The sequence below is a fragment of the Alligator mississippiensis genome, chromosome 7 (genome assembly GCF_030867095.1).
Source record: "Alligator mississippiensis isolate rAllMis1 chromosome 7, rAllMis1, whole genome shotgun sequence".
Classification (NCBI taxonomy): Eukaryota; Metazoa; Chordata; order Crocodylia; family Alligatoridae; genus Alligator; species Alligator mississippiensis.
This window is the reverse complement of record NC_081830.1, coordinates 51,820,239-51,848,086: the sequence shown is the minus strand read 5'-3', so window position 1 is coordinate 51,848,086 and position 27,848 is coordinate 51,820,239. Positions and strand designations below refer to the sequence as shown.

The following is a 27,848-nucleotide window of genomic DNA, read 5'->3' as shown; positions in this document are numbered from 1 at the left end:
GATTGCTCCTGATTTATACCAGTTTAATGAGTTCTAAACTCTCATTCATTTTTCTTCATAGTAGAAGCAGCCTAAAGACAGCAAATGTAGGGCTTGTAAGATTTACCCATTAAGAAAAATGAATCATAGCAAATATTCCAATTTTTAACAAATTCTCATATAACGCATATATTAGTCTTTTAAAAAGTAAGATAGTATCTTTATTTCAAGCAATCAGATACATTACAAAATTCCTGTTTAAGGAAAGGAAAAAGCATTGAAAGTGTCAATTCCTGTTGAATTAAACTGAGATGCTAAATGGTTAGCTCTTTATCATAATTAAATTCTCTTCTTAAAAAAAAGTGATAGAGGATCCATGACATGACTACAGAAAATTGACATAGCTGAAATTTTAGCTGTGTCTCTAAGAGATTTCTGAATATCATTTGAGAAGCTTTGTTTTCATGGGTAGATATGAACAGAGATGCTGATATTCCAGGAAACGGCTCCAGAATGACAGAGAATTTAGATCACTGCTGATTGGAGTGTCTGTATTTCCCCAAAGGGTCAAATTGAGAAACCTTCTTACAGAACTGACTTAAATCACCTCAATTTTTGTCCTGCGGAGGGAGAAAAGAATACCTGACACATAGCATCTTTTATATGAAATAGCTATGTTAGCACTGAGCCAGCCTCAGTTCCCTGCTGCTGGCAGGAACATTATCCTTTTTCCCAATCTACCCACCCTCATCCATTTCTCCTTGTCCATTCACTGCATCATCTTGTTTTCTTGGAAACAATGGGGTGTCTACACAAGACGCTAACTGCACAGTAGCCTACTTTTACTGTGCAGTAGTGTGCAGGGCAAAAACAATGCTAATGCACTACTGTGCAGTAGTATTAGGCTACTGCACAGTTAGAATCACTAAAAAGTCGTGTGCTGGTGCTACTGCACAGTAGTTCCAGTTACTGCGCATTAATTTAGTACTTGGTTATACAAGTATTAAACTTAATGCACAGTAACTATGGCACATTCATGAATGTGTAGACATACCCAGTGTGTACAAGTACTTGCCATATAATGCATTTTATAAGATTTTACACTTGTATAAGTTATAGCTGTAAAAATGAAATGTCTAGAGGCTACAAAAAGAAAACTAGTGCAGCAATGAAAAGGAGCAGCAGCAAAAGCACACTAAATTGGGGTAAAACCACCAGGTAATCAGAGCAAGTATAGTCCACTGATTCGAGTGTTGGGGGTCTGTTTCAACCTACAAAAGGAACATTGGCTCTGTAAATCTTGACTGGGGATGGAACCAGGTCAAAGCTAGAAGCATGAAAATTATGCTTTGTAGGAGAATGAGGCATTAGTTCAACAAAGCATTAAGGCACATGCCTTCAGCATGGGTGTATTCTAATCGAATTCAGTGGGTCTGTGGAGGTACTCCAAGTTAAACTTAGGCTTGTGAACTGATGAGGGCCTTAACACAGCACAGAAATGTGTGAATTTCAAAATCTTAAAGTGTAGAGTCTTATACTATAAGGATGTGAAAAACTACACAATGAACAGTGCTATGATTCAGAATAGAGTGATTTGTTAATAACAGTTGCATCAAAAATTCTGTTTGGACCCACTGTACGTATGTGGTGATTAGATGTGTCAATTTACTTGGGTCAGCAAAGATGTTTGTAAAATGAAATAGTCAAGGTGGCCTGAAACAGCCTAGACTCACTACTTCTGCCTCTTTAATTAGCAGTTTGTGGTGGGGGGATTTCTCTGAATGTTTTACATTTGTTTTTGAGCAGCCAGTCACTTATTTCCTTATGTGAAGAAGCGCATTCAAGTTATAAGCCAAACAAGCACAGAACTGAACCCTATTGAAGTAGCGATTGATGAGATGTCCAAAAAAGTTTCAGAACTTAATCAGCTTTGCACAATGGAAGAAGTGGACATGATTAGACTTCAACTCAAGCTTCAAGGAAGTGTCAGTGTAAAGGTAACAGCAGCTCAATTATGCTTGTACTCACTCTTTAGATCTTAACCTGTTTTACAGTTCCAGACCTGCAGTGTGCACTCCAAAAGTTTTGCAGCCTGTTCCAATGCCTGTTGGACACAATAGAGAGATTCACATTGACCTCATTGGGTGTTGGATTGATGCCTGGCAAGGCAGCTGTAATTGTCCGTCCTGATAAATTTTAAGCTCTTTCTAACCTGACAATTTTGAGTCAGATTAACCTAAAGCCAACCACTTAGATGAGTACTCAAATATTTCTTAATAGACAATTACCTAGAGGATTGAAGAGAGGAGCGTGTTTAGCAATAGTGAAACATTTCCCTTTTATGTTTGTCAAAATCCTCTCACTCTTTGAATATGAAGCATTCTACAAGACTCATCTAGCCAGTGAGAGTCAAACACAGGTTTCAGTCTTCAGCAACTTTAAATCACTACAGCATTCTTCTTTTCAACAGAACTTTACAATTTAAACCAGCCAGGGATCTGACCCACAGTCCAATGTTGTAGACATACACCCTCCCCTGCTCCCCCCTGATCCTGCTTTGTGCTGTGCAGATTTTTAGAATATAAAATGAGGAACAAAACCCCTTGTTTTTTCATCTGTGAGATCAATTAGGAAACACTGTGGTTCTACTCACTGTCACAAAAAATGAACATGAGCCTTAAAAAGAAAGTGTGTTATAAACCACAGTCCAGCTATGTTCTTCTGTACCCTAATCTCAATTTTTTTCTTCTACAGATCAATGCAGGACCAATGGCATATGCTCGAGCTTTTCTTGAAGAAACAAATGCTAAGAAGTATCCTGATAACCAAGTCAAACTCCTGAAAGAAATCTTCAGGTAAACTTTAAAGTTAGACTCTTCCTCCTTTGGCTAATGCAAATTGATGAGAAAAAGAAAGGAATATGACATTAAATCAGACAGCATTTCTGACACGAACCAGATTATGCCTACAAAGTCACATATTTCATCTTTCTTCTTAGGCAAAACTTCTATTGAATTCTGAGACAGTCGCATTAACCTGAGTAGCCCTACCGATTTACAGCAAAGCTCTATGATTTGGCCCTCATGGTTTATAACATTGGTTAAGCTGCATACTGTTTTTTTACAAAACATTTTTTTCATAGAAATTCTTTCATGTATGTGTTTACAGGCAGTTTGCAGAAGCATGTGGGCATGCTCTTGAAGTTAACGAACGTCTTATTAAAGATGATCAGTTAGAATACCAGGAAGAAATGAAGTCTCATTATAAGGATATGCTCAGTGAGCTCTCTCTAGTCATGAATGAGCAGGTGAGAGGCTTTGTTTTAACCCTTGGTGATGATGATGACTGGGGTATATAATTGCTTTTCCAGTGATGAACAAATAAAATTAACTTCAGGGACTTTGAAATACAGTGAAATACTAAAAGCACTGACTAGAGCCAAGAATAATGAAACAATCATTATGTAAACTTGCTCATACAGCTTGATCCTGATGTGTAATCCTACCTGTATTATACATAAACTCTCATGAACAAAGACTTGACATTTGTGCCAGCCTTGCTAATACATATTGTGAAGTTAACAAATACTTCTTAGACTGGAGGAAGACTGATATCTAGAGATATCTAAAAGTAACTAGATAAGCTAGGATCACAATGAACTCTCCACTTCATTTTATTTGATTCAATCTACAGCTGTGAGATGATTCTCTAAATATAATTGTACTTTGCTTTTAATGCTAGATTTTTATAACTGGAGGAACTGTCTGTATAGTTAATATTTATATCGAGTATTCAGAATGTGAAAATAATTTTTGATATAGTGCAGCAAGATAAAGTCTGTTGAAACTTGACTTCCTTTATCCTTGGGAATGCTGACAAAGATAAGTCTTGCATTCAAAAGTTTGTCTAACTATCCCAACTATGCAGTTGGTCCAATAAAAGAAATCATCCCCCCAAAAAATCCTTGCCTCTTGACAAATATAGGAACATAGGACCACAAAGGGCCATTGCGTTCAGCCCCCTGTGCTTACAGTCTATTGTTAACCAAAAGGACTCCCCAAAATTGCCATTTTAAACCTTCACCTGTAATCGCAGGGAGCAATAACTAAGCACCAATGCAGCTTTTAACAGCAGACTGGAATACAGGTGACCAGAGTAGCATAACTAAGGGAGGTACAAGCAGGGTATGGGGGCAGATTTAGAGGCAGTGCCAGAATGACTGCAGGAAGCCATGCTGCAGCAGTTGCTAACGTTACTGCGTGTGGAGTCTGCTCAGAAGCAGTAGCACCTCTGGGCCTCTGCCAGGTCAGCTGCTCTAGCCAGGGTGCAGTGACCCCATATCTAGCAGCAACAGCTGGGGTCCTTGAGTGTCTGGGTGAGCTAAGACTTGCTTAAAGCATCCTTCACCTTCCCCTCCAACATCCCTACTCTTCACTCTGCTCTACCCAGGGCACTGAAGTACTTAGCTATGCCTCTGCACAAGCTCCCCAAAAGGATTTTAATTTGTACCCTTAGTTATTTCCATGCTGTGTCTGTACACAGCCTTTCTTCCTCTGAAACAAGAGTGCCATATTTTGATTTAGCTTATGTCTGAAATGGTGATTGAATACAGTCTTATACCAAGTTAGTTAAAGTGCATGTATAAACCCAATATATTATTTTTCTGATGATCTGTGTGTAGACAGCCCTAAATTACACCTAGAACATTTTCATTTGCAAATAACCACTTTGTGTGTGAAATGGCCTGATTTTACACTTAAGCACCATTTGTATAGTTACTTAGTGTATATAATTACCAGTGTCTGTATAATCAGAGTTTATATATCCTTTGTACTATATTTCTCTTGTCTGTTATTTATCTGACAGTGTCTCTTATATCCTGTGTTTTTATGTACATATGAAGTTTTATATAAGTCTTTGTTCTACCTGCTCTATAGCATAAGCTGTGTCTGCTTTTTTTCTCGGGGTGTTGTTATATGTTACAATTAAGACACACTAAACTTGAGTGGTATTAAAGTGAGATCATTATTTGAGCAGTTGCATGTTAAGGGGTAATGCTTTCTCTGACCTGCACTGCTCAGACTTGCCACTGGGGTACTTGAGTGGCTGGTGGAAAGAGGCATGGCTGGGAGCTCTCCAGCAGCACCCTTATTGCCCCCTGGCAGTCACCTCCACCCTCCCCATGGAGCTCTTACCTGGTTCCCAATACCCTGCTCCCCTGCAGCTGCCAGTGCTGTTGCCTGAGTGAGAGAAGCCCCCCTTCTACTCCAGGGGCTGTGCTCAGCATGAGAGCAGCAGCAGCTGGGAAGGTGTATTCCCAGTTCTTGCCTGCTCCCAGACTAACAGGGACTAGCTGGGGGCAGTGCTCAGCCCAGAGTGGCAGGGACAGCGACAGCAGCGGGGAGCCCCCCTGCCTGTTTTTGGGTTCCCTGCAGCCCACACTGCCCCCATGTGTCACAGTTTGGGACCCAACACCTCCACACCTCCAGATCCAGTTAGAGTACCTCCTCTAGGCCACATGGCTGCCTGCTTACCTGCCAGCCCCTCTCCCCCAGCAACTGCCCAGCAGCTCCCCATCCACCCCATCCCCCTTTTCCTTCCTTCTTCTCCCTTCCTTGTCCTCTCATCCCCTGATCCTCCCTCTTTCAGCCACTACTGCTAGACTGTCCCAGCTGTCAATCCACGGCTTATGAGTCAGGGAGGATAGGTAGTCCACCTAAATCCTAGAAGCAGTGACTTCTGGGATACTGGAAGACTGAAGATTGGTTGTTTTATCTCAGGGCAGCAGCCTGACACTAAAGGAACTTAAGCTGGGCAGCAGGGCTCAAATGTCCTCACCTAAAGTGGCATAATTTTTAAGATGCCTAGAGGGCAATTAGCACCTGTTGATAACCTGTAACACATGAGGTGCAGACAGAAGTGACAATTTTCACCTGATCTGGCCGCAGAAATCAGTTTATAGCTGTGACCAAACACAAGTGCACAGCTGCAAACAGCTTAAAAATGGCTGATTCAGCGAAAATCTGACCTGTCATTGCATGAGGTATCAGATACAAATATAACAAAATGTAGCATCTTTTGTAACTTGTATCTGCCAGCTCCAAGCCAGTTGTTTTCAGAGTGGGAGGGAGCAGAGGGAGTTCAGACTGGTGTCTTTTCAGCCCTTCCCCCCCCCCCCCGAGGCGGGGGCTCCAATTCACCCACCCCACCCTTCAGCACTAGCTGGGGATCCCCAAGAACAAGCTGCCTCCACTGCCTTTCCCCTTCCCATTCTGAAAACAGCAAGCACTGGCAGAGACCCTGGCCCTTCCTTTGGGAACCTGGCTTCAGGCTCCCAGTCACAACTAGGTTCCCCTCTCCCCTGGAACCAACAGTGAACTTCTGTTTGGTCTGGGGTAATGTTGTAACTCAGAACACTTTGCAAAAATCATTCTGAGTCACAGCTGGGAGCTGTACTTCTGTCTGAACCCATGTATGTTGGCATTTTAAGTGCCTTTCATGTGGTCCAAGTGTAACATGTAACTTCACCCTCAGAGACCTAAGGAATGGTATTGGGTAACCACAAGCTTATCTATATCCCTTTTACCTATACAGCTGGTCCAATAAAAGATGCACAAAAATCCTTGCCTCTGACATTATGGTCTATGTCCTTCTCATTGTTGTATTCCAGACTGATTAGTGTGCATACCTACTGATAATGACTCTTTCATCATGTATGCTTTTCTCTTTTTTTCTGCCAGCTCTATCATGGTCCATGCTTATACAGTTTCTCTCCTTCCCTGTCTAACATTTCCCTCAGTACTATAGCCAAAAGTGGTATGTTCGTTTTTTTTTTCTTATGTCTATAATTTCCTTTAAAGTGACATACTCTTTCCTGCTGATTCTGTTTTACCTACATTATATGTTCATTTAAGTGTCCTATAAGTCTATTCAGGGTTAAAAAAAACAAGACATGCTACTTGTGCAGTCTGGATTCAGGAGCAACCTTGAGGCTAAAGATTCCTGGACTGCTAGGATCTTGGGGCTTAGCAGAAGTCAACAACCTTAGCTTGTGGCTGTGGGGATCCAAGATGATAAACTGCTAATACCAAATTACTAGTCAGGAACTGTCCTCTGATTTCCTTGCCAGATAGCAGGTGCTGCACTGCAGGTGCTGGTGGCTGGCAGAATATGCATCCTGTGCAATTTGGGGGCTGCACAGGAGAATAAAACACCTTTAAAAGCAGTATTGTGTATTCTGTTGCCCTAGCACTGAAAGTTCATTCACAGGCAGTACGTTTGAGTCCTGAAAAGGTGATAACTCGTTTCGCTATTGGTTAACTGATCAGAAACCCTGGTAAAGAGGCAGCTGCCTACTTCCCTCTTAGATAATAGGCAGTGACTTTGTGTTTAAAGAGGGGTTGGAGTTCAAGGGTAGAGGGAGGAGATGGTGAGCAAGACAATGAAGATAGAGGGGGAGCCTGGGATCCTCTTCTCTTCCCTTCCTCTAGCAAAGCTCTATGATTCCTCTAGAACCCAGACGTAATGAGAAGGAGTAACACTGGCACAACACCTATGCTGTGCCATCAGAAATAGACAAGGAGAAAAGAAGACAAAGCTATGAGTTATCAAGTAAAGGAAATATTATAGTAGCCACTTTTCCCCTCAGTGAAATTCTCCTGTCCCTGTTGTTTAATCACTATGTGAAGTTTGTTTTAATTTTAATTTGTAATGGTTATGCTGTCACTGACTTCACTGGGAGACAGATTTTGGACCACCCTGTGTATAGAGCAATTGTCATCTAGCTTTGAGCACAACACTCAGATTTAAGAAAAAGAAAGGAGGACAGAGAATCAGTTCAATAAATCTGTTGCATTTAAATATCTCCTTGCATTCTTATGATGCCAAATATGCCAGTGGGCTAGTTCATGAGGACCAGAAACCACAACTGAACATACTAAATTGTAAAAGTGACCAGGCTATTTTTGTCATGATGACAGCTGAGTGAAATAAAAAAGGTGGCAAATGTCATAGCCTGCAGCACATTAATAGCCTAGCCAAATAAGTTTTTAGGGAGAAATATTCAGGTGCAGCAGGAAAGGCTTGCAAAGTGCACAGCACTTATTGTCTGTCCAGAATCTTCTCTTTACAAGCTTGGCATTCGGTGTCCCACAGCATGTTTGCTTGTAAAATTATCCACTCTGCAGGCCAAAATGTCCGTTTCCACTCTTGTGCCAGAAGATCACTGTTCCTTTGGGACAGAATGGTAGCAGATGCCCAAATAACAAATTAAGTTACCAGGAGGAGATTAGGACCTGGTGCAAACATTTGGATTCTCCTAGGAGTTGGTGCTCTCCCAGGATAAACCACAAGCATACAGTTGTTCAGGCTTTTACTCCCAGAGTAAAAATGGCCACTGCAGAAGAAAAATAACCTGGGAACAATCAGGGTTAAATCAGTCCCTGGGGAGTTTCTCCTGGGAGAGCAAATGTCTGTACATGCTGCTTCTCTCAGAAGAGAACATAGTCCTCCAGCATCCCTTCTTTACCCTCCCCTCCCCCTCCCCCACCGCCACCATCATGCACACAGTTTGTTGCTCACTGGACTCTGCTGCTCCAGCAGGAAGCAGAACAGAGACCCTTCACAATTTCCACACGTACTGCAGGGAAACACAGACTGTCCATTGGCAATGGGCTGCCAGTCCATGCTGCCCTGTGCACTGTTGTCATCTGTTGTCATGCAGACTAAAGGAGCCTGTGGAGCATGCTGAGATGTGTGTGTAGGGCCCCCCTGGCTGCATAGCGTCAGCACTGCAAGCTGTCCACTTTTTAGGGCTTCGGCATTCAAATGTTTGTACATGCAGCTCTGAGTAAGTTTTTCTACCAAGAAAATGAACCTTGGAGGATTCTTCCAGATTATTTTAATGTGGATATGCAGTGTAGGAAAAAATTCTGACATGTTCAGCATAAGAGCTGCCCAATCTATTTATTTTAAAGACAGCCTCTAAAGTGAATTATTGGCAATGAAAACTTAGAGATGGTAGGACCTTGTGTCTCCCTGTATTGAACTATAGACAACCTGGGTTCTAGGCCCATTTCAGTGCTCCAGAGCCTGCAAGGACTTCCAGAACCTTTCCAGGCATAACTCAGGGTGCTTGTCTTGATCTGTAATACCCTAAATGGCCCAGGTCCTATGTACCTAAGGGTACTTTCTCCTTTATGCTCCATCATGATTCCGAAGATCCCTAAACCAAGAACAACCACCTGCAAGTATCATTGGTCTGCCAAATTTACTTGGCCAAAAACCAAAAACACATGGGGGATTGTTTTCAGAAGTCACTCTTCAGCTTGAGAGCTCCTTTCCTTTGAGGCCTGCCAGAGCCCAAGCCAAAATGTCTTTTGGAATCACTGTAAGACCCACCACTGGCCTGCCAATTGGCCTTGAGCAAGTCAATCCCCACTTTATGTGCCACTGTTACCCTATGCATTAAATGGTAATAATCTCCATTACTAAAGCAGTTGGAGGTTGGCAGATGAAAAGGACTGGTTAAGAACTGCATGGGATTATACGTGGAGAGCATCAAGAAGAAGGTTTTCCATTGTCATCCATACTTTTCAATATAGTGTCAAAATAATGTTCATGCTATTAGTTTTGGAAGTGAATATTTCAACTAAAATTTCTTTGTGTAGTCTTTCTTAGAAGATGACAAACTTTCTTTTACCATCCTTATAAATGTCAAAGGTAAATATTACTGGGATTAAAAACATTTTTGTCATGCAGAGATGCCTGAGCCTTCTTGGGTGGTAGTATAGCCATGATCATGTAATGGTCCATAACATTAGTTCTACTTGTTCAGAGCAAACTTGGGTATCTTTGCTGGTATGTAGCATGGTGCCATGTACATGCACTTTACTTGTGAAAAAAAGCAGTTATATCTTCCTCACTTGTGTAGTTGTCTTTTTTCAGTGTCTGTCTATGTGTCCCTATATTTGTATTGTATAATATTAGCCTTGATCCTGCCAACAAGGGAATCTCTGAAACCCTGTAACCCTATACTAATTTTTAGGTTTCTGGGTGGGTACAAGTGGATCTAGTTGTAGGACAGTGTCCCCTAAGCATAACATTGCATATAATACAATAAACATTAACTTGTTTATGAAAGATAGTTAACTGTGTAATTCTAGTTGAGAATACTATTGCAAAATTATTGTTTAGAGAAATGTATGGTCTGTTGGTTGACATAGTGTAAAACATTGATACTGAGAATCCCAACCAAGGACCTCACCCTGGGTCTTTTCCTAAATGAACCTCTTGATGGAGAGTGAGGGTGATAGGACAGCAAGACGTGGGGCCCCAAGTTAATTCTCTAGTATAAAAGCTCCTTCTATCAAGTTTTCCAAATCAATAACATTTTGTTTAATGAACCAAAAATATTAAATTCTTGAAAAGAGTTTTAAAATGTCTAAATTATTCAGAGGATATGATTTGCTTTAATCTATTTCTTTTATATATTTATTCTCTTTCAAAGATTACATACAAGGAGGATCCAGCAAAACAGCAAGGAATGGAGCGAACTTATTCACGAGCCATCTCTAGGACAAACACACTTGTGCCAGGAGCGCTAATGCCTTCAAATCCTGAAGCTTGACCAAAACATCAATGACATTATCCAGACCTCTGTAGAACTTTATTCTTTTAAAAAAAGGTTCATGAACATGACAATGGATCATGCAATATGGTTTTAATTTATTGGATATCTTGATAGCGATTATATTTTTTTTAAATTGCTAGCTTGATATCCATTGAATGTTTAGTTCCACAGCAAACCCTAAGTTTGCAGTCAATAATAATATATCTAATACTGAGTCCTGGTATATTTTAAAGGTAAAGTTGAATGTTTTATAACATTTAAGTAAATTGCAATTGTAAATAGAGGATGTGTAAAATATGTCATTTTTACAGAATTTAAAAGAATATCTTTTTAGTTAATAATTATGATAGTACTAATAATGTGGATAACATTTCAGATACCATTATATTAAAATATTTGTGTATGTGTACAAAAGTCTAGAAAGATTTTTTTTAGTTCAATGCATTAGTTCATTGCAGTATCTTCTGTGCTTTGCATATTGGCAAGGATCCGAGTGTCATACACCTTTGTGTGTACCATTCTGACAGTTACAAAAGACCTTCTCCACAAGGAATGGCACTAGTAGAACAATCTCTAGAGTCCCTTGGATTCTAAATACTGTACTTTGTTGAGTGTGGCCCACACTGGTAATGTGGGGAGCTAGATTTTTATACCATTTTTCACAATTTCCTGACAATTTGCAGCTTCTATGCTCCTTTAGTTTTCCCTTCATCCCTAAAATATAGAATCATAGAAAATTAGGGTTGGAAGGGACCTCAGGAGGTCATGTAGTTCTACCCCCTGCTGAAAGCAGGACCATTCCCAACTAGATCATCCCAGCCAAGGTTTTGTCTAGCCAGATCTTAAAAACATCCAAGGATGGAGACTCCACAACCTCTCTGGGTAACCTGTTCCAATGTTTTATGACCCTCCTACTGAGAAAATTCTTCCTAATATCTAACCTAAATTTCTTACTGCAACTTGAGACCATTCTTGTTCTGCCATCTGCCACCACTGAGAACAGTCGAGCTCCATTGTCTTTGTAACCCCCCTTCAGGTAGTTGAAGGCTGCTATCAAATCCCCTCTCCGTCTTCTCTTCTCTAGACTAAATAAGCCCAGTTCCCTCAGCCTCTCCTCAGAAGTCATGTGCCCCAGCCCCCTCACCATTTATGTTGCCCTCCACTGGACTCTCTTCAATTTTTCCACATCCTTTCTGTAGTGGGGGGCCCAAAACTGGACACAATACTCCAGATGTGGCTTCACCAGTGCTCTGAGTAGAGGCAAAGAATCACTTCCTTGCCCTACTGGACAGGACAGCCCAGTACACCACCAAGGCAGCCCAGTGTTCTGTTAGCTTTCTTGGCAACAAGGGCGCCCTGTTGGCCCATATTCAGCTTATTGTCCACTATAACTTCAAGGTCCAGCTCTTCTAAATAGTTCAGAACTTGTTCTTTCACCACTGTTGGCTGCTCATCTCCTCCTCAAACTGTGCTGCCAGGTGCAGTAGTCTGGGAGCTGACCTTGTCTGTGAAGACTGAGGTAAAAAAGCATTGAGTACCTCAGCATTTTCTACATCCTCTGTCACTAGTTTGCCCCCTGCGTTCAGTAAAGGACCCACACTTCCCCTGATCTTCCCCTTGTTACCGACATACTTGTAGAAAACTTTTTCGTTACCCTTCACATCCTTTGCTAGCTGAAATTCCAGTTGCACTTTGGCCTTCCTGACTTCATCCCTGCATGCCCATGCAATATTCTTGTACTCCTCCCTAGTTATTTGTCCAAGTTTCCACTTTTTATAAGCTTCTTTTTTGTGATTTAGTTTACTGAAGAGTTTACTGAATTTAGTTTACTGCTAAGCCAAGCCAAGCTGGTCTTCTGCCATACTTGCTAGTCTTCCTGCATATTGGGATAGTTTGTTCCTGCACTGTCAGTAAAGCTTCTTTAAAGTACAGCCAGCCCTCCTGGATTCCTCTCTCTCTCAGACTGGCTTTGCAGGGGATCCTACCCATGACCTCCCTGAGCAAGTCAAAATCTGCTTTTCTGAAGTCCAGGGTCCTTATTCTGCTGCTCTCCATCCTTCCTTTCCTCAGGATCCTGAACTCAATCATCTATATGCTCTAGTACAGTGAATTTTTACATTCTTTAAATATTAATGTGATTTCTCTGAGCTATGCTTTGCAGCCTTGAACTCTTTTCCCAGCCCCTGAGCTATAGAGTATCAAGGGTCACACTCACCTCTCTCAGCCTCCCTATGCAGTATGGCTTGAGGAATTGAGGCTGTCCCCAAAACATAGAAAACAAGTGTGCAGACAGAGGGCCTCTAATCCAGGCAGCAAAGCATCTTGGATGCAGGAGGCCAGCAAGCTGACTACTGGGATGTGGCTGCAATTGCTGTGGCCTCACTCCCACTCCACTACTGCTTGCACTGACAGACTTGCAAGGAAGTGGGTGTTGCTCAGAGCCCAGTAAGGTTCTGCCCAGACCCCATCACCCATAGTTATAGACACTCCAACCTCTCAGATTAAAGCAAGGCCTGGAATCATGGGTCTGGCTCCATCCTGAATCCCCAAGTGGGTTTAGGGATGGGGAACAAGCCCTGCTACTTTGTGACTCTGATCTGTGCAGCTAGTCAGGTTGCCTCACGAGACAGCCTGAGCTATTCTTTCATCAAAGACCAGAGCAAGAGCCTCTGTCTAGCAAGACAGGGATAAGGGCAGCCTTCATAGATTTTATAGCTATTAGGGCTGGAAGGGACCTCATGAGATCATTAGGTCCTGCCCAAGAGGCAGGAAGTCAGCTGGGGTCAGATCATCCCAGCAAGATAAGCATCCAAGCATTTCATAAAGGTATCCAGAGTAGGTGCTTGTACCTCTTCTGCGGGGAGTCTATTCTACTCTGGAGACTCAGACGGTAAAGAAGTTTTTCCTTATGTCCAGTCTAAAACGGTCTTCCAGCAGTTTGTGACCATTAGACCTTGTCTTCCCTTATGGTGCCCTGGTGAACAGACATTCTCCCAGTTCCTGATGCACACCCCTTAGATACTTATAGGCTGCCACCAAGTCACCCCTGAGCCTTCACTTCTCCAGGCTGAAGAGTCCCATGCCTCTAATCATGCACGTGGCTCTCCTCTGAACTCTCTCAAGGTTCTCCACATCCTTTCTAAAGTATGAAGCCCAGAATTGGATGCAGTACTGCAGCTGTAGCCCCACCAAGACCGAGTAAAGTGTGAGGATGACTTCTTTCATAGATTCATAGATTCATAGATGTTAGGGTCGGAAGGGACCTCAATAGATCATCAAGTCCGACCCCCTGCATAAGCAGGAAAGAGTGCTGGGTCTAGATGACCCCAGCTAGATACTCGTCTAACCTCCTCTTGAAGACCCCCAGGGCAGGGGAGAGCACCACCTCCCTTGGGAGCCCGTTCCAGACCTTGGCCACTCGAACTGTGAAGAAGTTCTTCGTAATGTCCAATCTAAATCTGCTCTCTGCTAGCTTGTGGCCATTATTTCTTGTAACCCCCGGGGGCGCCTTGGTGAATAAATACTCACCAATACCCTTCTGTGCCCCTGTGATGAACTTATAGGCAGCCACAAGGTTGCCTCTCAACCTTCTCTTGCGGAGGCTGAAAAGATCCAGTTTCTCTAGTCTCTCCTCGTAGGGCTTGGTCTGCAGGCCCTTGACCATACGAGTTGCCCTTCGCTGTACCCTCTCCAGGTTATCCGCATCCTTGTTGAAGTGTGGCGCCCAGAATTGCACGCAGTACTCCAACTGCGGTCTGACCAGCGCCCGATAGAGGGGAAGTATCACCTCCCTGGACCTATTTGTCATGCATCTGCTGATGCACGATAAAGTGCCATTGGCTTTTCTGATGGCTTTGTCACACTGCCAGCTCATGTTCATCTTGGAGTCCACTAGGACTCCAAGATCCCTTTCCACCTCTGTGCCACCCAGCAGGTCATTCCCTAGGCTGTAGGTGTGCTGGACATTTTTCCTCCCTAGGTGCAGCACTTTGCATTTCTCCTTGTTGAACTGCATCCTGTTGTTTTCTGCCCACTTGTGCAACCTATCCAGGTCTGCCTGCAGCTGTTCCCTGCCCTCCGGCGTGTCCACTTCTCCCCATAGCTTTGTGTCATCTGCAAACTTGGACAGAGTACATTTCACTCCCTCGTCCAAGTCGCTGATGAAGACATTAAAGAGTATCGGTCCAAGGACCGAACCCTGCGGGACCCCACTACCCACACCCTTCCAGGTCGAGACCGACCCATCTACCACGACTCTTTCTTGGCTCTTGCTTGAGATGCATTAGTAGATGCAAGCCAGAGTTTTATTTGCTTTGCCAGCTGTGGCATCTCATTGGTGGCTCATGTTCATCTTGTGATCAATCATGACCCCCAAGTCTCTTTCAGTCATTGTGCTAGTGAGTGTAGCAGTGTCAAGCCTATAAGTATAGCACGAGTTTTCTTCTCCCAAGGTGGAGCACCTTGCATTTCTTCATGTTGAATGTCATCAGGTTTTGATCTGCCCACCTTGCAAGCCTGTCCAGGTCAGCCTGAATTGCCATGCTATCCTCTAGTGTGACCACACTTCCCCATAATGTGGTGTCATCTGTGAACTTAGCCAGTCTGCTTCTGATACCCAAATCCAGATCATTTATGAATATATTAAAGAGTACTGGTCCAAGAACTGAGCCCTGGGGGATACCACTGATCACCATGTACCATGTTGACTCGGTTCCATTGACTGTCACTCTCTGGGTCTGACCATGGAGCCAGTTTCCCAGCCATCAGACCATAAGTTTGTCAAGGCCACAGTTCCCCAATTTTACCATAAGGACATAATGGGAGATCAAGTCAAAGGCTTTTTTGAAATATAAATATATGGCATCAACCTCTTCTCTTTTGTCCAGGTGATGCATCACCTGGTCATAGAAGGAAATGAGGTTGGTCAGGCAAGACCTACCTGCAATGAAGCCATGTTGGCTCTTTCTCAGAACGTTGCCATCCATTAGCCTGTTGTTGATGATTTCTTTCATTTTTTTCTAAGCTCTTTCCAGGGATTGAGGTCAAGCTGATTGGCCTGTAGTTCCCTGGATCTTCCTTCCTTCCTTTCTTGAAGATAAGCACCACATTGGCCCTCTTCCAATCTTCAAGAACCTCTCCTGAGCACCAGGAGTTCTCAAATATCCTCACCATTGGTTATGCTATGACGTCAGCCAACTCTTTTAGCACTCTTGGGTACATTCCATCTGGACCAGCTGACTTGTGGATGTCCAGCCCCTCAAGCTGTTCCCTTACAAGATCTTCACCAATTATAGGTGTATGATCACCCTTACCCTGGTAGTCCTGCATCCTGTCAGGCAGGGTGATCTCCTTGGGTTGGTGGAAAACCAATGCAAAGTAATCATTGAGGAGATTAGCTTTCTCCTGGGTCTTGGTTGTGAGTTGCCCCATTTGGTTTAGCAAGGGTCTGATGTTGCCCTTGTTTTCCTTCTGACTTCCCACATATTTGAAGAAGGACTTTTTATTGTCCTTGATTCCTGTAGCCAGTTTGAGTTCGGTTTCAGCCTTGGCTTTTCTGGTCTGTTCCCTACAGATGCAGGCTAGTGCTGCATAATCCTCCTTGGTGGTAGTTCCCGACTTCCATCCCTTATAAGCTTCTCTTTACAGATTCAGAAGGTCCATGAGTTCACTACTGAGCCGGGGGGGGTCTCCCAGCTCTTTTGCTACCTTTCCTATGGGCTGGAATGGACTTCCCTTGTGCTTTGAGGATGACGTCCTTAAGGAATGACCACTTATTGTGGACTCCCCTCCCTGTTGGATCATGGTCTCTCAGGGCCTCAACAACCAATCTCCTGAGCTTGTGAAAGTCAGCTTTCCTAAAGTCCAGGATTTCTGCATTGCTGACTGATTTGCCAGCTTTGCAATGGATAGAAAAAGTGATCAACTCATGATCATGTCACCAAGCTTCCCTTCGATCCTCAGGTCGCTGACTAGATCATCCCCTTTGGCCAGTACCAGATCCAGCAGTGCCTTACCTCTTGTTAGCCCGTAGACTCCTTGAGTCAAATAGAGCTCATCAGTGCAAGTGAGGAAGCTTCACGACCAATCAGATTTAGCTAAATACGCTTCCCATGAGATGTTAGGGTGGTTGAAGTCGCCCATGATGACCATGCACCGAGAGCATGCAGCCTCTGCCAGTTCCATAGTGAATCCGTGGTCAAGTTCTTCCTGGTTCGGAGGTCTGTAATAGACTCCTACAGTTATATCCCCTTCACCACATTCTCCCCATATTCTAACCCAGAGAGTCTCAAGGCATCCTCCTTGGGTGCCAGTTGCTGCTCGTAGGGAAATGTACTGCTCCTTCACGTAGAGAGCTACACCCCCAACCTTTCCTCGCAACATGATCCCTCCTGTATAAGGCATAGCCATCAATACCTGTGGTCCAGTCATAGGTGGAATCCAACCAGGTCTCCGTTATCCCTATGAGATCATAGTCATTTTTGCTTAGCAGAAGAGCCAGTTCTTCCCCTTTGTTTCCCTTGCTCCTGGCATTTATATACAGGCAGCTAAGCCTGGAATCGGAAGCCATGGGGTTCCCTATCCTCTTATAAGTGTCCCATCCTTGGCCTAGGGTAGGAGTGAGTTCCTTTGTGTTATCTGACTTGCTGATTCTGTGGTTTTCACTTCCAGGGCTTGCACTAGTAATTGTCTGCCTGTTCCCCAGTGATCTTAGTTTAAAGCCCTGTCAAGCAGGTCAGCCATTCTGGCCGAGAAGACCTTCTTTCCCATCAGAGTGTGATGGAGGCTGTCCCTTCCCAACAAACCACTGCCTCTCTCCGAATTGTGGACTGTGATCAAAGAATCTGAAGCCTTTGCAATGGCACCAACACCACAGTCTTCTGTTGAGTTCTTCAATACGTCTCTCCCTCCTGTGCCTGGGACCCGTAACTGGAAGGATTGAAGAGAAAACTACCTGTGCCCCAACCCTCTGAGCCCAGCCCCCAGAGCCCTGTAGTCACTCATGACCCAGCCAGGATTGCTCTGAGTCATGTCATTCATACCCACATGGATGAGGAGCATGGGGTACTGGTCGGAGCATGCTAGTGGTCAGACCTTGACCTCATGCTATTTCCTCTCCCAGCCCCAAAGCCCAGCCCTTCGGCTATAGAGCACCACAGTTACATACCTCTCTTTTGGAATCCTTATGGGGCATGGCCCAAGGGATTGCATCCATCTGAAAAATAATAAAAAGGAAGCCACATGCAGCCCAGAGACCTGCCCAGCAAGAGGGGAAACAAGGGCAACAGTGAACTGCTGCTGCTTCCCATCCAAGGCCCAGCATTCATCCTGTGAGCCACTAAGGCCGCACAGCCTTTTTTCTCAGCCTTCATGTGTGGTTCTTGTAGTCTAGGCCTACTGTACTGGACCTGGCTTCTGGGTCCCAGCCTTGTCCCAGCCCTCCATGGGCCTTGTCTGCCTGACTTTTCTGACATGGGTAGACCACCTGTATGTGAAACACACTGTAGCCAACTGTGGCAATGAGTTGTCTACAGGGTGGCACCTTTACCCTTTTTACCGTACTATATTCTTGAAATTTCCTTTCTGTTTATGCTTTTGTTCTGACTTTCCTTCCTCTTACTTCGGGAACCAAATCCTTGAATCCAGGAAACCCACTGCACAGTGACATCTGAAATGTTTAGAGTCCTAACAAAAAGACAGAACCATGAAAGATTATTCTCCCTAAGTAAAAGGAAGGAAAGTCAGAGCAAAACCATAAACAGAAAGGAGATTTCAAGAATATAGTAGAGTAAAAAAGAAGGGTAAAGGTGTTACCCTGTAGACAACTGGTTGCCACAATTAGCCAGTGTGCTTCAGGTAGAGGTGGTCTACCCATGTCAGAAAAGTCTTTCCAATTCCCAGGTGCTGCCCCAGGTTGCAGGCAGCACCCAGCCCAATCCAATGGTGCCTAGGCATGGGGAAGCTTGGGCTTGGTGGGCTTCTAGCACCTCATGCACCATCCTTACCACCTTCTCATTGCCTGGTACCATCCATAAATGGGCAGGTTTGCCGCTGGGGGAGTGCGGGAAGACAGCAGGGGAATGGCTGGGTATGCTGGTGGCCAGAGAAGGCAGCAGGAGCATTGCACGGGGAGCTGGAAGCCCACCAAGCCTGAGCTTCCCTGACCATGCCTGGGCTTCCAGCACACCATGAACCATCCCTGCCACCTTCTCCGGATGCATTGCCACAATTTGTTACATAGCAAACTGAAATACATGGCATGTGTTTTACTTTGCTACATAACAAAGTCATTAAAAGTGAAATACGCCACCACACGTATACAACATGATGAAATTAAAATGTAATACACTGCTGCAGGTCTAAACAATAACACCATTTAAATGATTAAAAAGGGCAATTGAACTACTTAAATGGCCAATTTTGTCACGTGTATGTAACAGGCAGTTTGAGGGGCACTTACCTTCAGAGTGTCCTACATCGGGCTCTGCCTGAATACTTGAAGATGTTCCCAGCAGGGACACCTACCAGGAACGACCATCAATTTGTCCCAATCGGGATGCTATACTTGATGTCCAGTATTATCCCCAGCAGAGGGATTCAAGATTCAAAAATCAGTTAGGGAGGCTGGGAAAATTCCAGCCCAGGCATTGGCTGGGCAGGCTCCCCTTAAATCTGGGTGTCTCCCTGCCCCCCAGTGGTGGTAGTAAGAGGTGTGCACTGAGCGAAGAGGGTTGGGGAGAGCCTGCAGCATGGTCCCACCCTGTGGGTGCATGCTAAAGTCTTTGTGAGTGGGCAGGAGGCCAGTGGAGCTCCTGAGGTTTGAGCAGGAGAGAGCAGACTCCTAGAACAAGCCCTTGGAGTTCATGAGCCAGCTTCACAAATTCCTTTGGGTGGGGACAAACCCCTGGGGAGCCCCTAGCGAGGTCGGTAAAATAGTGCAATAAACCCCCGGTGTGAGCAGCCGGCGAAAGGACTGTGGCAGAACTGTGTCAGCTTGGTAGAAAGAGACACCAGCAAGGGAAAGTTCCCCGGATGCCTGTGTGGTCTAAGACCCAGGGAGGCATGACCTGAGGGAAAGCCTTAGTGTGCCTAAAGGGGGAGTGAGACCAGAGCTGGTGCGTGGCCTGTCTGTGGGTGAGTGCTTTGAAACAGGGGGAAGTAAAACCAAAGGGAAGAGAAGTTCTGGCCCAGGTGTGAGGTAACAACTCGGGAAAAGGGATTGAGGGTGCACAGCCAGAGAGCTCAGTGGAAGTTTCAAGGCACTCTAGGCATTTCTAGTCCATGTGGTGGTAAGTGTCCATAGCACACAGCCTGAGTATTCAAAGGCCACGGGGTCCCTGGGTGTGCAGAGTGCACTGCAGACTACAAGCCACATGGACCTACATGGGAAAGCCTGAGACAGCTGGATCCCTCAAAGGGCATGATGAGAGGAGCGAGGGACTGCCACTCCCTCCAACCATTGGGCATAAGTCAGGGTAAATGTTTATTAGTTGTGAATAATTAATTAGGGCAGTACTATAATGAATATTTAGCATAGTGTATCAGTTATTAGCGTTTTATCTGTCAACTTGATCAGCTCTTAAGTGTAAATAGTTATTAACTGCTATTTTTGTATAAACTCACCCTTGTATTGTAAATAGAGTATTTTAAACCTTTTATATCAATTAATGTTTGTTTGTATATTATAATTATTCCCTGCATATTATTAAATTCTGCATATAGTTACTCCTGAGTCCGCAAAGTCTCTCCATTGTAAAAGGGAGCCCCTCCTCTCAGGGAGCCTCTGGCCACTCCTGGGTGAGCTGAGCAAGGGTAAAGCTACCTGGCACTCCAGGTCCTGAACATCTGGACACGGCCATGGGTAGTGCTGCCTGCCAAGGGTTTTATATATAAGCACCCCTACTCTGAAAGCAAGGCAGCTGCTATTATGTGGAGTACAATGGGGCATATCAAAACACACTTTTCCTTGACAAGATAAAATGATGCTGTCTCACTGTGAAGATGTTTCATGGACCTGAAATTGTTCCTAAACCCAAGAAATAAGTTAGGGCAGATACCAGAGCTCAAATGGTGGATTTGTCCTACTCTGCATCATGCGGGAAGCTTGCAGTTGTGTTCAGACTGCAATCCTCTTTGTACGCCACCCATCTATGACATAAGAATTTCAAAAACTTGAATGCAATCTCGTTCTGTAGATTTTGCCACTACACTTGCTACCAGTGCTGTAACCATCTTCCCTCTTCCTTCATCAGCTGCAGATCTGCAAACCAAGCACTTGAGAGGATGTATCTTGAGAAGAGGTCACCTAGGAGTACTGTGTTGAGGATGGAGGACAAGACTTTAAGATAAAAGCCCTTCAGACTCTTGGTAGAATGATTCCTTGGATAAACCACCTGCTCAGAGCCCTCCAAGTCTATCAGATCCCAAATGTAACACATCAAAACTAGTCCTCTGAGCACACAGAAGGATAATAATGATGAACTATAGAGTTTCCAGTTCTATCTCAACTGCTGACACAAGGCATATTTCATCTATATATACTTAGCTAATTTCCTTAATTAACATATCCAAATTAATTTAATTCTTTTTAGGGGAGTGAGAAGTGGTGTATTTCCTTTAACTAAGGACTGGTATATATCATTTATTCCATATAGCAAAAGACTTGGGATGCATTTGCCCATCAGCTTAATCATTCTAGTTTCAGATCTTTAATCAGTCATCTGTGAAAAGGCAGGATTTCTTCCGCATGTATGGTAATATCACTTCAGCCATCCTCTCATCCATTATACAGTGCTCATAAGAGGGAAGAGCAGAATGTGTATAGCGTTGTATTTCATATACTTTTAGCTTCCATCAGCCCTCTCCCTGGATCACAACCTTGTCATGGTGGAGAGTCTTACGTGTCCCGATGATTCTGAGAGCAATATTGTTTGGAATTTTTTCCTGGTAGGGTCTCCCGTGGCAGCAAGGTCAAAAATGAAGTTCCAGACAAATAGCAACACAACCCAAATAACTAGGGCAGGTGGACCTCTTTAGCCCTTTCAGCAATCCACCTAGGAGAAGGATACTCCAAAACCAAACCTACAGCCTAGAGATCTCTCTGCTGCCATCCTAGTTTGCCAGGCCATGGCACATGAGTTTCAGGCCTGAAGAGTGGGGCCAGTCAGCACAAACCACACGCCATTTTAAAACTTCATGCGCCGGCAGGAAGGAAACAAGCCCCTCAAGCCCTACAATACCAGAGGCAGGGCAAAAACGGTAGGTGTAAGATGACACTGGAAGCCACAGTCCCAGTCTTGCATGCAGACACCTCAGGAGTACAGGCCGTACTGATGATGATCCGGAGATAACATCATCACTCGGCAGCACCCTGAGCATCAGAGCAGCCTTTTTGAAGGATAGCACTGCTTACTCCTAAATAGGTGAAGGGCCTAGAAAAGGTGGCCTAAAGAAACGTTCATCTCCCTACCATCCAGCTGGCTCACCATGGTTAGCGGGCATCTTCAAAGCAGTCAAATTACAATGACAAGGAAAATGAAAACTTGAACCCCCAGCTCAGAAGGCAGGAAAAAAAGTAAACCTCTGCATCTTGCATGGTGGAATATACATACAATGCTGAACTCTAAAGATAACAGCCATCCTCAGTGATGCTCAGCCTGGGTTGCCCATGAGCTAGCTAGGCTGGACATTGACATAGCAGCCCTGAGTAAGGTTCACTTCCTAAAACAAGGCAGCCTAATAGAACACAGTGCTGGTTACACCTTCTACTGGTCAGGTAAATGGAGATGGAGAAGTGCCTCTCAGGTGTTGGCTTCATGATAAGGAACTCCATTGCTTCTAGGCTACAAAACTTACCAATCCATCTCTCTGACTGCATCATAGACCTATGTCTTCCTTTGCATGACCAGCAGCATGGCACCATTATCATGGCACTACCAACCCTTCTGGCAGATACTGTTGGCAAACTGAAGTTTTATACTGACCTCCATGATCTCATCCGGAAAATACCATCCAAAGATAGATCATCATTCTGGGTGATTTTAAAGCAAGAATTGGCAGTGGCTATCTAGCACAGAAAGCCCTTCTAGTACAGCCAACTAGCCAAGAGAAAAAGGTGGCTTACCGCCAGGCATGTAACACCCTTCAGCGGAAACTGCGTGACATCCAAAATGAATAATGGACTAATCTTCCTGCAGAAAGAATGCAACTATATTCTGATAATGAAGACACCAGAAGCTTCTACAAAGCCCTGAAATCTGCCTATGGCCCCAGCTTCCTGATCCAAAGCCCACTGAGAAGCTCTGACAGCTAGATCCTACACATTGACAAGACTGTCATGGATCGATGGTCTGAGCACTTCCAAACTCTCTTTCACACTGAATGCACAGTACATGAGTCTGCCATCAACCAAGTCAAGCAACTGCCTGTTAAGGAGGAAATAGTTGAGCATTCTACATTGGAAGAAGCCTTCACTGCTCTCAACCAGATAAAAAGCGACAAAGCCCCTGGAATTGATGGAATTCCACCTGAAGCCCTGAAATACAGCAGTCTCACCCTACACTTCAAGCTTCATGAACTCTTTATAGCCTACTGGGAGCAGGGGAAAATTCCACAAAATCTGTGTGGTGTTGTAATTGTCACCCTGTGCAAGAATAAAGGCAACAAGTCAGACTGTTCCAACTACTGAGGGATCACCCTTCTGTCCATCTCCAGGAAGTTTCTAGCTAGAATCCTCCTCAACAGGTTGGTGCCTACCATAGCAGAAGAGGTCCTCCGGGAGAGCCAATGTGGCTTCAGAGCAAACAGAGGCATGATAGATATGGTATTTGTGCTCAGACAAATACAGGAAAAGTGCTGAGAGCAGAACAAGAGGTTGTATATCACTTTCATAGACCTTACTGAAGCATTTGACACCATATGCTGAAACGCCTCTAGAAGAGTCTCAAGAAGCTTGGTTGCCCACCTAAGTTCCTCACCATAGTCAGGCAACTCCATGACAGTCAGCATGGACAAGTCAAGTACAACAGCAACCTCTCAGGTCCCTTCCTGATCTCCAGTGGAGTTAAGCAAGACTGTGTACGCTCACCTACTTTGTTTACAATTTTCTTTGCCATGATGCTGCATCAAGCATCAGACAATCTTAGGGAAGGTGAGGAAGGTGTTTACATCTGCTTCCAGGCAGACTGAAACCTCTTCAACCTCAGACAGCTACAGGCTTACACAAAGACCTCACAACAGTTCATCTGTGAATTTCTGCTTGCAGATGATTGTGCCCTGGTAGCCCATACCCAACACGATCTGCAGCACATGACCACTTGCTTTGCTACTACAGCACAACTCTGCGGACTTACCATCAGCCTGAGGAAGACTGAAGTTCTTTATCAGCCAGCTCCATGCCAAGCTTATGTGCCACTGAAGATGACTATTGAAGAGACTGTGCTAAATGCTGTCAAGCAGTTCACCTACCTGCAGGAGTGTCACCTTGTATGATGCCATGATTGACAAGGAGGTAGACAACAGACTCTCAAAAGCTAACAGTGCCTTCGGCAGACTTCACAAGCAAGTCTGGAATAGTCACAGCCTACAGGCACAGCCCAAAGCCAAGGCGTACAGAGTTTTTGTTTACCCTACTGTATGGTGCTGAGTCATGGGTCTTCTAATGCTGCAATGTACACCTCCTTGAGCACTTTCATCCGCACTGCCTCTGCACCATTCTCAAGATCTGCTGGTAGAATTGTCACCAATGTGGAGGTGCTACAAAGAGCCAATACCACCAGTATTGAGGCAATTATTCTGCAGACTCAGCTCTGGTGGGCAGGCCACGTAGCCCACATGGATGACAACTGCCTTCCAAAGGCTGTGCTGTATGAGAAACTGATGATGGGGAAATGCAATAGTGGGGCCCCATCCAAGCACTTCCAAGGACACTCTGAAGAGGTCCTTTTCTGCCTGCAGTATTAACCACAAGCTGTGGGAAACACAGGCTGCAGATTGGGATGCTTGGTGGCTCCAAATCAGAAGGCAACAGCCTTCTTTGAAAGTCAGCACAGGGCCTGCATCAAGGAGAAGAGGAGTAGGAGGAAAGATAAGCCCTCATCTAGCAGCAATCAGGCATACAAGTGTAACCATTGCAGCAGGATTTGCCTCTCTGCAATTGGACTGATTAGTCACCAGCAGGCCTGCAACCAGCATTGACAGTTACCTTCCTAACATCTACATTTGTGAAGAACTGCCAAGAAGCTTCCATTAGTGCTTTCCTTTCCTACCCATTGTCAAACAACTTTGATCATCAATGCCAAGAAAAAAATGTACAGGCAGTTTTGGTCCCCAGATCTACAGTCACTGCCCAGCAGAGCTTATCAGATTCTCTCCCTTACTGTCTTTTAACACAAGTTCTATATAGGAGGCAGTTACATAGTTGCATGCTCATGTCCCTCACAGTAGCATTCATAATCCTGCACCTATGTCCCTGCCTACCCCCACACTGCACTACTCAGTCGCCTGGAGTTAGCTCCTGTTGTGAGGAGGTGGTATCTAGCTGAGGAGAGTCGTTTGAGTTGTCAGAAGCCAAGAAAAGCCATATCTCCTGGGTAGCTACATCCCCTGATCCCAGAGAAGACACAGAAATGTACACATCCCTCCCTTGCCTCTCCCACCTATCACCAGTATAGAAAGAAGTGTCTGAAGAGGAAAGTGAAGAATGCTCCATATTGATAGTCTCTGCTTCCTTCAAAGTTATGCATGGGTCTATGCCCCAGCAGGAAGGGAAAGAAAAAAGGTGCAAAGCCTCCATTTGGAAACGAGTAAAAGCTGCTTTTCTTTAGCCTGGCAAATACAGTCAGTGTAGGAGGTGCTCTTTTATCTGAGAAAAGAAATATATCTACACCAGGAAGACTTGAAAGAAACTTTGTTAAGGTACAGAGAAATTATTTATGCTTTGTACTTAGTTGATGCTACCCTAACACCCCTAAAGGAGTTAAGTCTCATACATATTTTATGTTTAATCACATCTTCAATGACACCCAACCACAACCAAAGGCTTAAATTTCAATTATAAGAAGATACATTAAAAGTTTAATAGGAATCATTCCTTACAGGGTAATTATATCTTAACATTCACTAGAAAGACATTACTTTGGCAACACAATGTTGATCTGAAAAGGGATTTTTTTCTAGATACTCTCCAAAGGGAGGAATGGGATGCTAAATTGTATCAGCAGTGACAGCTCTAGGTGTATGTGCGTGGTGTTGTTTAACATTTCATTTTTACTTATCTTTTTGGAGCTAGTATTGACCACTCCTGTGTTAGAGGCCCACAAAAATGCACATTGCCTAGATTTGTACAGCTGCTTTGGGTATTTATATGCCCAAATTTGTGACTAGAAATGTGGAATTGCATCCACATGTATCTTCTGAAAATGTGTATTTTTAGAAATTTGAAAAATGTAGCCCTACATGTGCTGAAATCTGCTTTTGTATAAGCTTTTGTCTCAGTTGTTTGGATTTTTAAACTAATATCACCCGCCTGCTTAAAGGAACACTTCTACTAACATATAAAGCTGAATATTTAAGATGAATGATCTATTTTGAAAATCAAATATAAAGTATTTGACTTACAGTGATACGTTCTCTGAGTATCCCAAAGGGAGTTTGCTGTACTCTGCTACTTATGATATGCACCTGAATCTCTCACTTTGCAACAAAATGATCACAGAAATAAATGAACTTTGACTCACGAGTTAAAATGAAACCCCTGGGGTATTCTTAAGGAGAAGCGTTTCGAGAGAAGTGTTAGTGTCCTATGGTGGGGGAGGGTCTTTGTTTGGATTTTTGGTTAAAACATTAAAAATTTATATGATTAAGATAAAAACAACTTCTAATTGAGAAGGAGAACCTCAGGGCTCTGTGGTCACTTTTCTAATCTGCCCCACACAGAAGTGCCATTACTATAAAAGAACTGGCTTTAAGCATGCTACACCAAATAAATCTCTTCTTAACTCCATTGCAGTTAATCATTATATCATGGTGAGTCCTAAATATGGGTCAATGATTTCTCAGTCCTTGTGGTCCTGACTACAAGTAGTGCCAAAGATATTTCCCTTGGAGTTTTCCTTATGTGATTGTAGGAATCCTCTGTAGGTGAGGTAGAAAGGAAAAGTCTTATTCAAAAGAAGACTGAGCAAGATTTGGAACAAGAGCATTAAGCACACAAAAGAGCAATAAGTGAAAACTATCATTCAAATAACTTGTGTTTCCTGTTTGAGCTAATAAGTTTACCCTGGGCTAAATCAGCTGAGTGCAAAGGGTGAAAAATTTACCAGTCCAAACTATACCTATTACTTCTACTAATTTAACAACAAAACCCTCAGATTAATAATAGTATTTTGGACATGTGCTCTTCTACCTGCCATACTTTCCAGTAAGTTACTGCTCCATCCATGTGATTATAAGCCACAAGTACCAGTAAATGCCTAAACCTTTATCTGCTTCTCCATATTGTCACTATTGCTAACTTACTCTTCCTTGTCTTCCTAGTTTTTCTTTATCTTGTGAGAAAAACACTGGGCACAAGATGTGCAGACTTTATCACTGACAGAAGTTACCAGTTTTAAGGATTACATGCACTATTCATAGGGGAGGGAGGTACATGGAGGAATGGCTGTTCCAAGCTTCTTAACTGTTTTTGAGGAAGGTGAAAGGTGACATGCAGCTGGTTGGAGGGGGACTGGTGGGTATGGTAAAATAGTCCAGCCATTCCACCTAATTTCAATACTGGTATTAAGAAGTACCAGCCACAGGTCATCCAGCATAAGATTTCCCAAGTATGTTGAATATATAGACATGACCAGAATGTGACATGGAGCCTGTGTAAGGCAAAGAAACAATTCAGCGCCCTTCTGTTAATCTCTGTATAATCAAGTCAACCTTGATTCTTAAGACATGGCTTGTAGAATAGTAACATATAATCACTGGACAACTAAGCATTAGACTATTTTTCTGTTAGACCTCAATAACTGAAGCAAATTGTGCAAGGTAGAGAGGAACTGCAGGTTCACATTTTATAGCTACTGCAAATAATGTTTGTTTTACCAGCATTTAGGAAGATTTTTTATATGGCTCCCACAACATTCTCACAAGAAAGCTAAGGAAGTGTGGGCTGAATGAGTGAACTGTAAGGTGGATAGAAAATTGGCTCAATCACTGCGCTCAAAGGTAATCAATGGCTCAATGTCTAGATGGC

At 43.8% G+C, this 27,848-nt stretch overlaps 1 protein-coding gene and 1 long non-coding RNA gene across 6 annotated transcripts in view; one reads left to right on the top strand and one right to left on the bottom strand.

Moving 5' to 3' along the window:
- Positions 1 to 20,332, top strand: part of DOCK10 (dedicator of cytokinesis 10) — a 275,097-nt gene extending 254,765 nt beyond the window's left edge. For all 5 annotated transcript variants that reach the window (XM_059730950.1, XM_059730949.1, XM_019491796.2 and 2 more), the window contains 4 exons: positions 1,786 to 1,976; positions 2,734 to 2,834; positions 3,148 to 3,286; positions 10,487 to 20,332. In XM_059730950.1, the coding sequence (XP_059586933.1) occupies positions 1,786 to 1,976; positions 2,734 to 2,834; positions 3,148 to 3,286; positions 10,487 to 10,606 (551 nt within the window). In that variant the 3' untranslated portion in view covers positions 10,607 to 20,332. The remainder of the gene's footprint in view (positions 1 to 1,785; positions 1,977 to 2,733; positions 2,835 to 3,147; positions 3,287 to 10,486) is intronic.
- LOC109284213 (uncharacterized) lies at positions 514 to 26,298 on the bottom strand. The gene is made up of 4 exons (XR_002091582.2): positions 26,225 to 26,298; positions 17,775 to 17,822; positions 2,008 to 2,083; positions 514 to 599 (listed from the first exon to the last, which is right to left on the bottom strand). It is a non-coding gene; the product is annotated as an uncharacterized LOC109284213 (long non-coding RNA).
- Between the last annotated feature and the right edge of the window lie 1,550 nt (positions 26,299 to 27,848).